The sequence below is a fragment of the Phoenix dactylifera genome, chromosome 11 (assembly GCF_009389715.1).
Source record: "Phoenix dactylifera cultivar Barhee BC4 chromosome 11, palm_55x_up_171113_PBpolish2nd_filt_p, whole genome shotgun sequence".
NCBI lineage: Eukaryota > Viridiplantae > Streptophyta > Magnoliopsida > Arecales > Arecaceae > Phoenix > Phoenix dactylifera.
The window spans coordinates 8,102,944-8,117,350 of NC_052402.1; the positions used below are offsets into that span (position 1 = coordinate 8,102,944).

Sequence of the window (14,407 nt, forward strand, 5' to 3'; positions counted from 1 at the left end):
AAGCTATTGGAGTTCTTCTCTATTTTATCAGGTTATTTTTGAGATATTTTGATGATTGATGCAAATAATTGTATTTATTCAAGAACTTTGTGAAGCAGTCGGGCCACTGAGAAAATAAAAAGTGAAACAACAAAATTTTAATTTATAGTTAGTTTTCATAATGTTGACTAAGTTTTGTAAACTTTAGTCCATGGACGATGATCCGAATTTTCATAATTCACTAGCAACTTTTTTTTCATTTTCCTTTCGAGCCAAAGCTTTTAGATCTACAGGGTTTCATGTAACGGATGTAAGCCAAATCAGTCAGGGACCCAACAAGCAGCTTGGTAGAGTTGTACAGGGAAAAGTCTCCATACGAGTGCATGAAGAGAGAACGAGTCTCACGAACTGATCTTGAGGTGGCAGAAAGCCTACTAATATGGCTCTTTTTTTGATGAAAAAGCCTACTAAATAACCAAAAAGTATAATAAGAATTGTCTAAATGTGTTCAAAAAACTGGGAATTAAGAATATTATCTAGTTAACTGGGAAATATATACCAAGAAAAAGTTCACCTAACATTAATTGGTTAGTAACTGAGTCCTGAAATGACACAACATGTTCGGTTGGTGGGTCTGAGCTTCAAGTTTAGTGATTCTCATGCATTTCTACGTTACTTCTCTTCATATTCTTCTCCACAGTATTAGATTACATAGATAGTTTTGCTCCTATCATTGTCCATATCAATTTTGGAACTCATAACTGAGATTTGATATCTAAATATTTCAAATTGAGGTGTATAAATTTAAGACAGCAAAGATGCCCATAAGAAAGTACCGCAGAACGACAATGGTGACATTGTTAGTAAAGTGACATTCCAGCCACTTCTTCCACAATGGACCATCTTAAAATTGTTGGAGGTTGGTGATGGAGTTCAAGTTGAAATAATCGAAACTTCATTTCCTCATGATCAGAAGCCTCCGGGCTTCAATGTCCTCTTGGCATGTACCATGGAAGAGGGTTGGCTGTCCAGGCTCACAGAAGGATTCAAACCTATAGATTTGGTCCCTTCACTTTCTCTTTCTTGAACCTCCAAGTTTGACATGCATCTTGGCCATTGTTAAGATCCTATCTAAAAATTCGGGCTTTTAGATAGAATCTAAGCATAATACCAAATCCGCGGATTCTGCTTGCTTACCGAAATCTCCATGCTCCCACTTACTAGTCCATGTGTCGGCCCTCATTCCACTTACTGATCCACTAACAAGTGATAAAGGCTCGTAGCTAGCTATTATTGGGAGTGTCATCAATTTCTCCATGGTCTCTAATATAATCTCAACAATGGGGAGATGAGAAAGATGAACGATTCCTTTCTAATTGAGTGTTAAGAAGTTATTAGTTTGATGAAGCATCCTATAGGAGGTGATTATTATTCAAATTAGGAGAATAAGATTGCATAGAAGAACTGAGTGGAAGAGTCTCAATCTGGATTGTGCATTCATAGTCTCGAAGCGGTTTAATTTGAGAAAAAATTTGTCTTTGTTTGCATGGTCACAAGATTGAATCTAGGAGAAAAAGTCCAAAGTTTATTAAAAGTGGAACCATGTTTTAGGAGTTGCTACGTCATAATTACAGTAGAGATGCACTGGGCTAGGCTCATGGGCTTGAGCTTTATTTATATAGTCTTTAATGATCTCAGATTGGGCTTGGTCCAGACTTTCGTGAGCCTCAGCCCAGCATCCTAAGGAAACGTATTCTTTATTTTATTATATTTTTGAGGTAGAATGGGAAGCTAAAACTACGAATACTATAGGCTTTTATTAGGATGGATCAAAATACTAGCTGTGCTGTATTGTGCTGGCATCGTAGCGAATTCTAATTGGATGGTGCTTCTGGTGAGCTGTGATTAGCCTCGATGAACGTTAACAACAATAGATTGCGCTTAGCTTCGCCGAGGTCTTACAAAATAAAAGTTTCTCCAGTCCGGTCTTCTCAAGTAATATGTTGGGAAATGATGATCCCACATCATATAAGTTAAATTTTTGTGGTGTTTATATACTCATGGACTCATCTAATTAGTGTCCCGATTTTTTTGTTTATATTTTTAGATAGGATAACCAAATGGTTCCGAACATGATTTGGATGAAAATAAAAGGGACTTATCTTTAAGAATTAAAACATAAACTTACGAATTAGCGTACAATCTACTTATTTATTGAGAAGTTCTGATTCATCGGCGACCAATACCTGGCGCGCAAAACGGAAAGCCACCAAAGCCGTTGACCAATTTAGCAGAATCAAAAAAAATCCAGCTGTATGACGCCACTCCTGACGCCTTGCTGACGGCGTGAGTCCTCGTTGGACTCGATTTAATTAAGTCCCGTTACATACGACAAGCCAGGAGTCAACCATCGAGCAAGCAACGATCTATATTCTTCGGTCTTTCTTAACAAATACGTGAGAAGGTTTCCTTCCTCCATTAATTTGCACGAGAGAGAGAGAGAGAGAGAGAGAGTGGGAGAGGAAGAAGATGGGAGGAATTCCGGAGGTAGCGCTGAGCTCCGGAGGCCGATCCATGCCGGTCATCGGCATGGGCACGGCCTCGTACCCGCCGGCCTCGGAGGAGGCCTTCCACTCGGCGATGCTGGAGGCGATCGGCCTTGGCTACCGCCACTTCGACACGGCGTCGATCTACGGCACCGAGCAGCGCCTCGGCAGGGCCATCGCTGAAGCCATCCAGCTTGGCCTCGTCAGGAGGGAGGAGCTCTTCATCACGTCCAAGTTGTGGGGCACCGACGCCTACGGCGACCGTGTCGTCCCTGCTCTCCGGGAGTCGCTGAGGTAATGCTAAAACTTCTTATAATTCTCTTTTTGTGCCGTTTGTTTCAAAACGGGTCTAGCTCGACAAGAGCAAGACCAGAGTTCTTGGGGCCGCATGTTGCTTTTGGGTAGATTATTGGAGATGTGAGAACCATGAGCCTCACCAAATAATAAATAAGGAAACAAAAGCAACTATGAGCTTAAAACTGTGTTAAAAAAAATTAAAAATTTATTTCTTATGTTTTAAAAAAAATGGCAATAAAAATATGTTTGGTAGTTGATGCTGTTTTTTTTTAATTTTTTCACAACAAAAAAATAGAAAAGCATGTTTAGTAAGCCAAATTTGGGAGTGCTTTTTACCACAATAGATATTAGGCGTGGGGTGGAGGATGCAAAAGATACACCATGAAATGCAGGTAGATAACTGCAAAACGAACGCTGATGAGAGCAGCGTAGCTCTTAATATCATATACTTCCCTGTCCCTCCCACTACCATGATGTGGGATGTTATTGTTGTTGTAGTCGATATCATGCTCAGAACCCACAATCTGGGTCGATCATGTGACACGGTTGCATAAATCATAGAGTGATGTTCTAAAGATCATTCAAGACCTAAAATAAATAAATTTTTAATAACTCCAGAAATTTAAATCAATGGTTAATAGCCAAATAATTCAACTAAATAGATCCAGCATAATCAAATAATCAAACTTATTTAATTACAAAATTGTTGAATAATCATTTGGTATCAGAAAATAGACTAACCAACTAATGACTTCATCCCTTAAACTCCATGCCCAACCCAATATTCCTCCCCTAGGAACAAATAAAATCTTAATTGATCCAACTGACTCTCGACTTCTGTGTAAAACCTAACCATCTAGCGAAATGAGATCTGCTCATTCCGATGCTGAATATCGAAAGCTTGACCTTTCTTTTAGCCAAACAAACGTTTGTGACGTCTGTCCTACGACTTTGAAATAAAAAAAAGATGGTGTGAACTTTGCAGCCCAGTAAGAATTCCTATAACCCTACATCAATATCATAATATAATTTGAAAATAGCAAATAAACAATACCAGAGTGGAAACATAAATCATGAAATCTTATATCAAGCATCGATTTTAACTCAAACCGTTATATATTCATATAACATACATTGTGTATCATCACAAATCCATCACAAATATTCTTAGTGATTCCATATGGCTTATCATCTCTCATTAATGGTATCCAAATCAATCAACAATTACCTTTAGTTTTGGACTAACCTTAACCATGCTCCAGCCCATGATTGGCAAGCTCAAATATCATAGTTCTGCCCGTAAAAGGGCTATCAACAATACTATATTTTTGTCATGGTGTTCCATCCATGATGACACATTCTTACCTGTGACTGACAAAGCTATCTACATTCTCATGTTTCTGCCTATGACGAAGCTATCCATAGTTTAAGATAGCTAGTCCAAACACCTCTTTCTTAACAATCAATTTATTAAATCTCATTCATGCCAAGTAAATATAATATGATATTATATTTCTCTCAAAATTTCAAGCAGCTGGTATCATATTCCAAAGCATCTGAAAAAGCCATCAATAAGTGATACGTGAATACAATAAAGAACATATAAACAATCGTATTGGTAATCATGCACCAACAATAATGAGCCATGTGAAACCAAAACTAAGCAGTGCACAAATGAACATTGTATAAATACAAGTGATCATATCCAGAGATTCTTGCCTCGCAAGGTATTCTGCTGAACACCTTCTTACCTAGATGATTACTCACCTGTAGACTCAAATCTCATCATCAAAATAATCATGATCATTCATAAATTATGGCAGATGATCATAACAAGATTGGTCTAGAACTTCTCTCACAGTTGCATAACATCGGCCTAGGACTCTTCCTAGGGTCAATTGTCATCTTGGATTTACCTAGATGTCTGAACCCTTTATTAGTCCTAAGATATCTAGAGAGAGAAAGAGAAAAAGTAGAGAGAAAGCATGATGAAGAGAGAGAAAGAGAGAAGAGAGAAAGCAAATAGATCCCACAGTGTCTCTTCTAAAAAGAGAGGAAGGAAAGCTCCAGGGCCGACCACATGCATGGCGGGGACGGCTGTAGCAATTATGCATGGCGGCAGTAGTCAGCTAAATGAAAAGAAAAAGAAAAAGAAAAATAGGAGAGGCCCTATTCTTTGAAATCCAACGGCTGGCCAAGGCTAAACAAGCCTCAAATGGTTGCTTTGAGAGAGAAAATAAAAAAGGAAGAAGGATTTGGGCTTCACCTCAACTCTGATGAGATCCTATGCCCGAGTCGATGGAAAACCCAAGGAAATCTCCACGAAAGATATCGAAATTGCAGATCTAATCAAGGGATTTTCAAAAATCACTGCTAGAGAGGAGGTGGGGCCTTTCTTTTTTAGCCAAAACCACGTGTTTAAAGAAGGAAAAACAGAGCCCTAGCTAAATCACTCCGCTTGACGAAATTGGAGAAGAAGAAGGACTCCTTTTAGGAGTCCGCTTCTTTTGTCTCGTGTGCGAGTCACATGAAATGGATTTTTTTTTACTTTTTCGATCTCGCCCTAAGATTCATGCTGGCTTCCCCATGCATGGGTTGGTCAATGGACTGAGCCCTAACGGTTGATTTAGTTATTTTCATCATTGGTTGAGAAGCCACTATTGATTGTTAGGAGGTAGGGTAGAAGAGGGGGGAGGGAGGGTAGAGGGAGAAACTTTTTTAGTGAAGTGGGTGGGGTGGAGGCGATAAGGTAGTAATCACCGAGGGCTGAAGAGATAATAAATAATTGCCGAGACTCGATTTGATTTCATATCCCAAAAGGTTATTTTAAAAATAATAGAAATAAAAAAAATTATTTTGACTTTTTATAAATTGTTGTAGTTACTTTAAAATAAAAAATAAAAATAAGAAAACTAGAAATCTTGCTTGCACTAGGCTTCGCAAAAAAAGTGATACCAAACAGAGCCAAACCATATGTTTTTGCTCATTTATTTATCATTTGCTTAGGCTAATGGTTATCATATTGCTAGTGAAAAAGAGAAGTACTTCTAATCATAAGCCCAACCAAATTTGTTATGTTTGTTTCTGTCGCTGCTGAGAATCAGCCTAACCAAGGAGCTGAGTTGGCTGAACTACTAGAGTGCTTGGATGATGGGCTATTCATATCATGAAGGTCAACCAAAGATCATGATCTATATCTAAAATGATGATTTGATGGTTGCTGCACATGGATGGTAATGGCTATGATGTTGATCGCTCCCGAGGTGGCGTTGAAGGATGGAGACTTGCTCGGACCTTCGCTTCGATGCTAGATCCAATCTAAAATGACAGATAGAAAAATCATCTTGTCGGAGAGTGTCCAGCGGAAGACTCTTCAATGCCTAAACCAGATAGACTCTCAGGGAGCGATAAAAGTATTATGAGAGTGGCAGAGTGGCAGTGCAAAGGAATTAAAAGCTCAAGAGCACTTACGTGGAACATCCTCTAGGAGTTGTTTATACCAAGGAGGGTTGGCGCCTGTCACCAAAAAAATCGGGCATGCGGCTTGACTGTTTTGGTAACCAATCGTGCATCCTGAAGATCACACGTGGGCTTTTCGTCAACACATCTCGCTCGTTCGTCATGTGGTTATGAAAATCGTTCACGATCGTGGCCGAGCCGTCGCCAGTTGGAGAAGAATTTGAAATTTGAGAGACTCTCCACGCATTTCTGAGATCAGCCATATGGGAGGCTTTGATTGGTTGGTCGAAGACTTCCCGGCAAGTTCTCATTGATTTACCTGTTACGTCGGCTGGGGTCCGTTCCAAAGCATATCTTTTTTTTTTCAGATCATTTATACGCGACTCAAAATCTTGGGCAAGAGAGGACTAGTGAGTGAGACCGGGGGGAGAGAACTGAGATCCATGAGAAAGAGAACCAAAGAAAAAGGTAAGAGAGGATTAGAGAGCGAGACTAGGTGAAAGAGAGAGCCTGAGAGACATGACTGAGAGGTCCGCATCCTGCCGATTCCATTTGAGTTTTCATTATCTCGTAGGATAAGTTAGTCTGAATTAGGATATTGATTTGTCATAAAAGACCTCAAAATTGGAAGGACTTTCATATACTTTGCCAATATTAGTCAGTAGCTTTTTTTTTTTTTTTTGATAAACTATTAATCAGTAACTAGTATATCTGGTTAGCAAGTTCAAAGCAGAGATCTAAACCGTTACTTTCAAAATCATGGACGATTCCGACAAAAAAAATTGTATGGAAGCAAAACTTTCTTTTTCCTTTTGTAATTGTTTTGGTGAATTCTCAAGTTTATCATTCAGTATTGGTTTTCTATCGTCAGAATCTTACCTAGAGATATTGGTATTTTATGTCGACCTCTACAACCATAGAAAATAGGTTGCTGGTGCAATCTTTGCTCTTAAATATTTGTATATTTCTATTCAACTTCTTTGATTTATCCCTATTTAATTTTACGTATTTGATATTTTATTACATGCAAACTGTAATCTTTTGGTTTCATTTTGTAGGAACCTTCAACTAGATTATCTTGACCTCTATCTGGTGCATTGGCCTTTTAGTCTGAAACCAACAGGATTTAAGTTTCCGATCAACAAAGACGACATCATTCCGATTGATCTAAAGTCTGTTTGGGAGGCAATGCAGGAATGCCAGAGGCTAGGCCTTGCAAAGTCAATTGGAGTCAGCAATTTTTCTTGCAAGAAGTTAGAGCATGTTCTCTCGGTGGCCGCGATCCCACCTGCCGTCAATCAGGTTTGGAATTTTTTTTGGATTTAAAGACGTATCGAATCGCATGGTTTAAGAATTATGCATGTAATTTTGTCAGGTGGAAATGCATCCCGTTTGGCAGCAGAAGAAGTTGATGAATTTTTGCAAGGACAAGGGAATCCAGGTTTGTGCTTACTCGCCACTGGGAGCAAATGGAACACCATGGGGGACAAACCAAGTCATGGAATGTGATGTGTTAAAAAAGATAGCCCTGGCCAAAGGAAAATCCACAGCTCAGGTAGGTCTCTCCACCACCCCCTTCACTCCAATGCCCTCCTAAATGTCAGCTAAATACCCTTTAATACTCTTTAATCAAGGTTAAGCTCATCAGTTGAATTGTGGAGAAAATCTCTTAGTCCCCATCTTGTATTAGCTTGCTAAAGAAATTGATATCTCCATCCTTTTCTTACTGAATCTCTAATGCACCATTTTTTGGTTGCTGAATTCCTACTGCACCTTGTCATGTTTCAAAGAAAAATCATCTGAATTGGCTATCGGATATGGCGAGAATGATGATATAGGGACCATTTCCCATATGCGAAACATGATAGGATCATTTTTAGAGCTGTATGATCCAAATTCAGATTGTTGTTTTATTCACCTTTTCTTGTTGGTTACTTCCAGGAATTCAGACTATTAAACCCTAAACCCCAGTTGGGTATCATCATTGACCCATCTATTGCATTTTGGTGGCCATTCTCGCAGGTCGCTTTGAGGTGGATTTACGAGCAAGGTGCAGGTATGGTCGTTAAGAGCTTTAAGGAGGAGAGAATGAAGGAAAATATTGACATATTTGATTGGGAGATCAGCAAGGAAGAGTTGCATGAAATTAGTCAAATTCCACAACGTAAGGGAGTTTCAGGAGAAGAATTTGTCTCTGCTCATGGTCCTTTCAAGTCACTAGATGAGTTATGGGATGGTGAAATTTAATGAGAGTTATTAAGCAAAGGATTGCAAGCATGTAATATATACTATGGTTTTTAGTTGTACGTTCCTTCATCTGCTCTTTTGAAGCCATATGAAACATATCTCTCATAATGTTGTGATCTATTGTGTTCGTATTGTGTTCATCTAAAGATAATTTTTTTCTTTATTTCTATTAAATGGGAGATTTTTTTCTAAGAAATTTCATCTTTGCTATGATCATCTTTAGTCCTAGACAAGTTATACATTGGATGTTGAGATCTTAAAGACAATTGTTTATTAGTTATATATAGCAGTCTCTGCTCTACATGCATGCACTCATCTTTAATAAATACACAATGGTATTGCTCTTGTTGTCTCTCGTAAAATATTGGAAAACAAAGGAGTTGCAGAAGTCAAGAACAAAAATACCGTAATCAAGTCAGTGGATAAGTAGAAAAAATAAATTTATCAGGATTATAGACATTTATGTTTCTTCTCGCTAGCATCGATCACACATGTCCAACACTAGTGACACTTGTATAATTTTTACTAGCTAAAATCTAAAATAAAAAAACCCTGCAGTCATAATTAATGATCATCACCACCCAAGCTCCAAGCAAATCCAATGATCTTCTTAGCATAAGTTACAAATTGGAACTCACCCAATTGGGATAGGGATTGTTTGAATTAGCTAAAATCTTTCAGGTTCAAATATAGCGATTTAGACTGCAAACATTAGGTATGCTAAGAGTCTCTAAATCCCCTGTTCTCCAGGATGGGCATGGTTCTAGGTCAACTCAAGAACCGAATTGAACTAGTTTTAGTGGATAGTTTTGTTCGGGCTTAGGTATAGATAGGTTCAATTCTGGTTCTTATTTTAAGAAATTTAATTGAATAAGTTTTGTTATTGGTTGAAGGGCTGAGTAAGCCAAACCACATAAATACACATATATATAATTTTTCTATAGGTGAGTTTGACTATACATTTAATCCTTTGAAGGATCTTCCAAATTGGAGATTCACATTGTTGATATGATTTACACCATTAAAAGCTAAATATTGTATATTTTGCTAATTTCTAATGTATACAACAAGTTGTTAGAAAAATTCAGAGCTAGCTCGAATGATATAAGATTATATTTTTCTATGATATAATAATCAAATTCTATTGATTTTCAACTTATACATATTTAATATATTTCAATCATGTTCAATAACATGAATTTTCAAAGTGATCTATTTTGTATTTTAGCAAACTAGGACAATGGGCACCCTTTATTTTAGCATTCATATGTTGCGTGGGTTAGACCCTTCTGAAAGATATAATTTTTTATTTCTAAGTGTTTTTACAAATGTAGACCATAATCAATCATATGGACCTTTAATATGGATACTCCATCATTGATTTGTTATTAAATAATTTAATATATATATATATATATATATATATATATATATATATATATATATATATATATATATATATATATATATATATATATATATATAAGCTGCCCGTTTTAATTATACCCAAGATTTATTATAAGTTTCTTGTAGAAGTTTCATTCTTCAAACCAGTCTCGTCTTGGTTTGATTTATAATAAGATTTATGCCACCTACCAGAGATACTAAATACAATCATCATTAGGATCCAAATCCTTGAGCTCTTTCCTCGAATCAATCTACCTCCACGCCACCTACTATTATAAACAGAATCACCCTGGAAGCCAGAGAGACCAAGGTCGATACGCTCTAAGGAAGCATCCGGACAAGGCCGGCCCCTTTGTCATCACCTCCTGAAATCATATCTCCGCCGGCTCCGTTCGTACCACTTTCCCTACTTCCAAGCACAAGCAGCCTTCACACTCAAACAAATGAAAGAGCGAAGGAAAAGAAACAAACAACCACATCCCTTCCTTAACCCAATTCCGATCATACTGACCTATTATTTGTGGGGAGATAAGATTCTTTCAGTGTGAGAATCCGTGCGAACGTGTATTTAATCCTACGTTGATTATTCGTTGGATAGATCTTGGGTACTTATAAAGAATCAAAGAACCTAAATAATACCTTCCGACTAGTCATTCTATGAAGCCTTGAATTGTTATAAATGGTATCAGAGTGAACTCAGCCCATAATCTATGTGGATTATGAGACACTGCAGTACGAATCCATTAGAGCTGATCATGGACCGATCGTGGTGCTTATGATTAGATTTGAACCTTTAGCCTGACGAGGACGTCAGATAGATCTTGGATACTTACGCAGGATCAAGCAATCAAAATAATACCTTCCAACTAGCTATTTTGAGTGGAGCTTTGTTACATCCGTTAATTCTCTCGTATACTTACTTCTAAGAGTACACTATCCGGAAAGCTCACCTAGCTAGCTATATATATGGAAGCCTCGTATATAAATCATATAGATTAAAGGAAGTAGTTTCAGGCTAACAACTGAAACTAGGGGTCGTCGGAGATGGCGAGCATTCCGGAGGTGCCCTTGAACTCGGGCTCCCGGCCTATCCCCCTCGTGGGCATGGGCACGGCGACCTACCCCTTTGCAACCGAGAACACGAAGCAGGCCATCCTCCACGCCCTCGAACTCGGCTACCGCCACTTCGACACTGCCTCCGTCTACCGATCGGAGCAGCCTCTCGGAGAAGCCATTGCCGAAGCCTTGCAGCGTGGCCTCGTCAAGTCGCGAGCCGAGCTCTTCATCACCTCCAAGCTATGGTGCAGCGATGCACACCGTGAACACGTCCTCCCGGCCCTTCACAGGAGCCTCCAGTAAGGATACCACTCTTTTTTATCTGATTTTCTTTTCTTTTATATCACCAGTTTGAGACAAATGCATCCCTGGCACTTGGAAATATTAGATAAGAGGGAGACATTCTATTTTGCTTGCCACCAAGTTTCATCAATGTCGAATATCTTTTTAATTCAGTCAAATGAAAAGCGTGGGAGTTTCCACATTTTTTTCATAATATTATTAAGAAATCTTTCCAATATTTATATTTATTATTTTATAGTTTGATTCACTAATTTGCTTTGGATCATTTATGTTATATAGTTACTTATTTGTTTGTCTATTTATTTTGGAAAGCAATAGTATATGGACGAGTGCTTCTGTAATGGAATGAAGAGGAATATGTGATATGTTTATGTTGACATGCACAGATAAATATAGAAATTTGAGAAATAAGAAAATCAAGAAGATTTCAGGACTAACATGGAAAAACCCATTACATAATTTAAGCTAAATTAGTTTGGAATTTTAGTTCATTAATTATTTAAAGGCAATTGACAATGAAATATTCTTTAAATATCTGCTCCAATTATATAATAGACTGTACCATAGAGACTTGAACGCAACTGACTGCAATTATAATGAATAATTTGAAATTTTAAGGATTAGTAGACTAATTTAAAAATAAAGAAAATTAAGGAGAAATATGCAAAAAAAATTTAAAAAATCATGATGGGGTGTGCCAGCAATCATTTTACTGAAATAATGGAACAAATAATCGAGTGTATTTTTGGTTCGTGACCGAAATCGAAATTGAAATGGATTGGAATGGAAATCAAAATGGTCATATCTTCTGGTATACATCTTTCGGCATATTTGGCTCGTGATCGAAATTATAATTAGAATCGGAATGAAATTTGAATACTATGAAAGAGTAGGATTGGGTTTCGAAAGATTGGGGGTATTTCTATTTTCCTTTCCTTCAAAGAAACTACCCCCAACCAAATGGCTGGAATGGGAGTCACTTATTTCCATTCCTATTTCAGAGTCAACTCCCCCCAAATAAGCATGCCCGAAGAGTCTGGAAACCTGTCAAAATATGGAAACGAACATAATCCAAATGGAAGACAAGTGCTATCATTTTTATTCTAGTAACTCATTTGATACCTTTTTTTTTTTTTTTTTTGAGAAAGAAGGGTCATCAAACCTATGAAATGCGGTGCAAAGCAAACATAGATGAATTAACTTATATATAGATGCTTAAAAGGCATTAAGACTATTGCAATGCTATGCCCACTGAACTATTTGATACTTTTGTTCATTGTATAGAAATCTCCAACTAGATTACCTGGATCTCTATCTCATCCATTTCCCTATGAGCTTCAAGCCTGGGTTGTTAACAGTACCTGTGAATGAGGAAGACATCCTTCCCTTCGATTTGAAATCTGTATGGGAGGCCATGGAAGAGTGCCAAAAGCTTGGTCTAGTGAGGTCGATTGGAGTTAGCAATTTCACAAGAAGGAAATTAGAGGAGCTGCTCAGGTTTGCTCTAATACCTCCAGCCGTGAACCAGGTTTGTTGCTTATTTATCTTATAATAGAAGGCATTTAGACTTTGTTTCGTAGATGGTTGTTGTAAGATAAGACTCATTTTCTAGGTGGAGATGAACCCAGTTTGGCAGCAGAAGAAGCTAAGGGAATTTTGCAAGGAGAAGGGTATACATGTGACTGCTTACTCTCCTATAGGAGGCCAAGACAGCCAAGGGAGTAGGAACCTGGTAATGGCTTCTGAGGTGCTCAAGGAGATAGCCAAGGCTAGAGGAAAGACTGTGGCACAGGTAGTTATTATAAGGATCAACTTCTCGATTTCCACTTATATCTTAAGTTAATTATTTTATTTTATTTATTATTATTATTATTGGGTGAGCAAGTTCTTGTTTTTACGTAATTTGATAGGAAAGGTATCACTGCTCATGATGACTATCTGTGGATGAATTACTTCAGGAAATTAGTTTCCTCATAATACAGTTCCTTTTCTTCTTCTTCTTCTTTTTGGAAGTAGAAGAGGAGGGCAGTGCCCACCCACATGTTTTAAAGGAAAAAATTTACAAAGGAAAGAAGAAGTTTTATAGAGGAACAGGAAAAGACTAAGGAAGGTTTGCTGCAAAAAAATTCACAACAAATGATGAGCTTGTTGCACTTGAGGGTTATCTAAACAACTCCAGTCTCTGTAGAGATATATAATGGTGAAATCACCATGGCATCTGCTGTGTTGTGCTATCCATGAAGGGAACTTGTTCTCTGGCATCCAATGCCAATAACCAATAATGTTATGGGATTCAAGTTTTCATTCCTATTTTGGTTGTGCTACATTTTGAGAGCATAACAACATCATATAGGTTAATTCTTAGATTATAGTGTACACACATGATAGCTTCTTTTATCGTTCTCTATTTTTTATGATTTGGATTTCTCTTCAGGTTTCCCTGAGATGGGTATACGAGCAAGGGGTGAGCATGGTAGTGAAAAGCTTTAACAAGGAAAGGCTGGAGGAGAACATCAAATTCTTTGATTGGAAACTAAGTGAGGAACAATGTCAAAAGATTTGTCAAATTCCACAATGCAAGAAAATTTCAGTGCAGGCTCTAGTCTCTTTCAAAGAGTCCAGCAAGTCTCACGACCTTTCAGATGTGGACATCATTGAGGAGGAATAGAACAAAGGTTCTGCAGTATTCCAGACCAATAAGATTGCATCCTAAGAATGTTCAAACAATTTCATCTATTAAAGCTTCAGATTATAATTTCACTCATTGTCAAATATCCAAAAATTTAAATGCTCCATATCCAAAAATTACACTACTGAGATTTTGTTCCTATGCCTTAAAGGGACAATCAATCTTTGAGCTGCCCAATTGGCTGACAACCATTGAACTTACAATCACTTAAACGACCATTGGGGCTTCACTTGAAAAGATTGCGATGATTATAAGATCAATCTCTTAAACCGTTCCTGCTTTTCCTTGCCCACCACCCAATTCCTCAATTCAGATATCACTTTATGTTCCCTTTTTTTTTCTTGAAATGAGATGTTTCACACCCATGCAAGGTGTATGATAAAAGTTAAGGAGATAACTATCAAAACACCTGCTTAAGATTGGC

At 37.7% G+C, this 14,407-nt stretch overlaps 2 protein-coding genes across 2 annotated transcripts; both read left to right on the forward strand.

Annotated features, from left to right (window-relative positions):
• Window positions 1–2,432: 2,432 nt before the first annotated feature.
• Window positions 2,433–8,655, forward strand: LOC103706781 (non-functional NADPH-dependent codeinone reductase 2-like). Its single transcript, XM_008791005.4, has 4 exons — window positions 2,433–2,819; window positions 7,340–7,583; window positions 7,657–7,836; window positions 8,304–8,655. Exons 1-4 carry the CDS (start codon window positions 2,509–2,511, stop codon window positions 8,526–8,528), a joined length of 960 nt encoding a protein of 319 aa, XP_008789227.2. The 5' UTR covers window positions 2,433–2,508; the 3' UTR covers window positions 8,529–8,655.
• Window positions 8,656–10,926: 2,271 nt separating this feature from the next.
• Window positions 10,927–14,070, forward strand: LOC103706830 (non-functional NADPH-dependent codeinone reductase 2-like). The gene is made up of 4 exons (XM_008791076.3): window positions 10,927–11,290; window positions 12,579–12,822; window positions 12,907–13,086; window positions 13,729–14,070. The coding sequence occupies exons 1-4, from the start codon at window positions 10,980–10,982 to the stop codon at window positions 13,960–13,962; spliced, it is 969 nt and encodes a 322-aa protein (XP_008789298.1). The 5' UTR covers window positions 10,927–10,979; the 3' UTR covers window positions 13,963–14,070.
• Window positions 14,071–14,407: the final 337 nt, after the last annotated feature.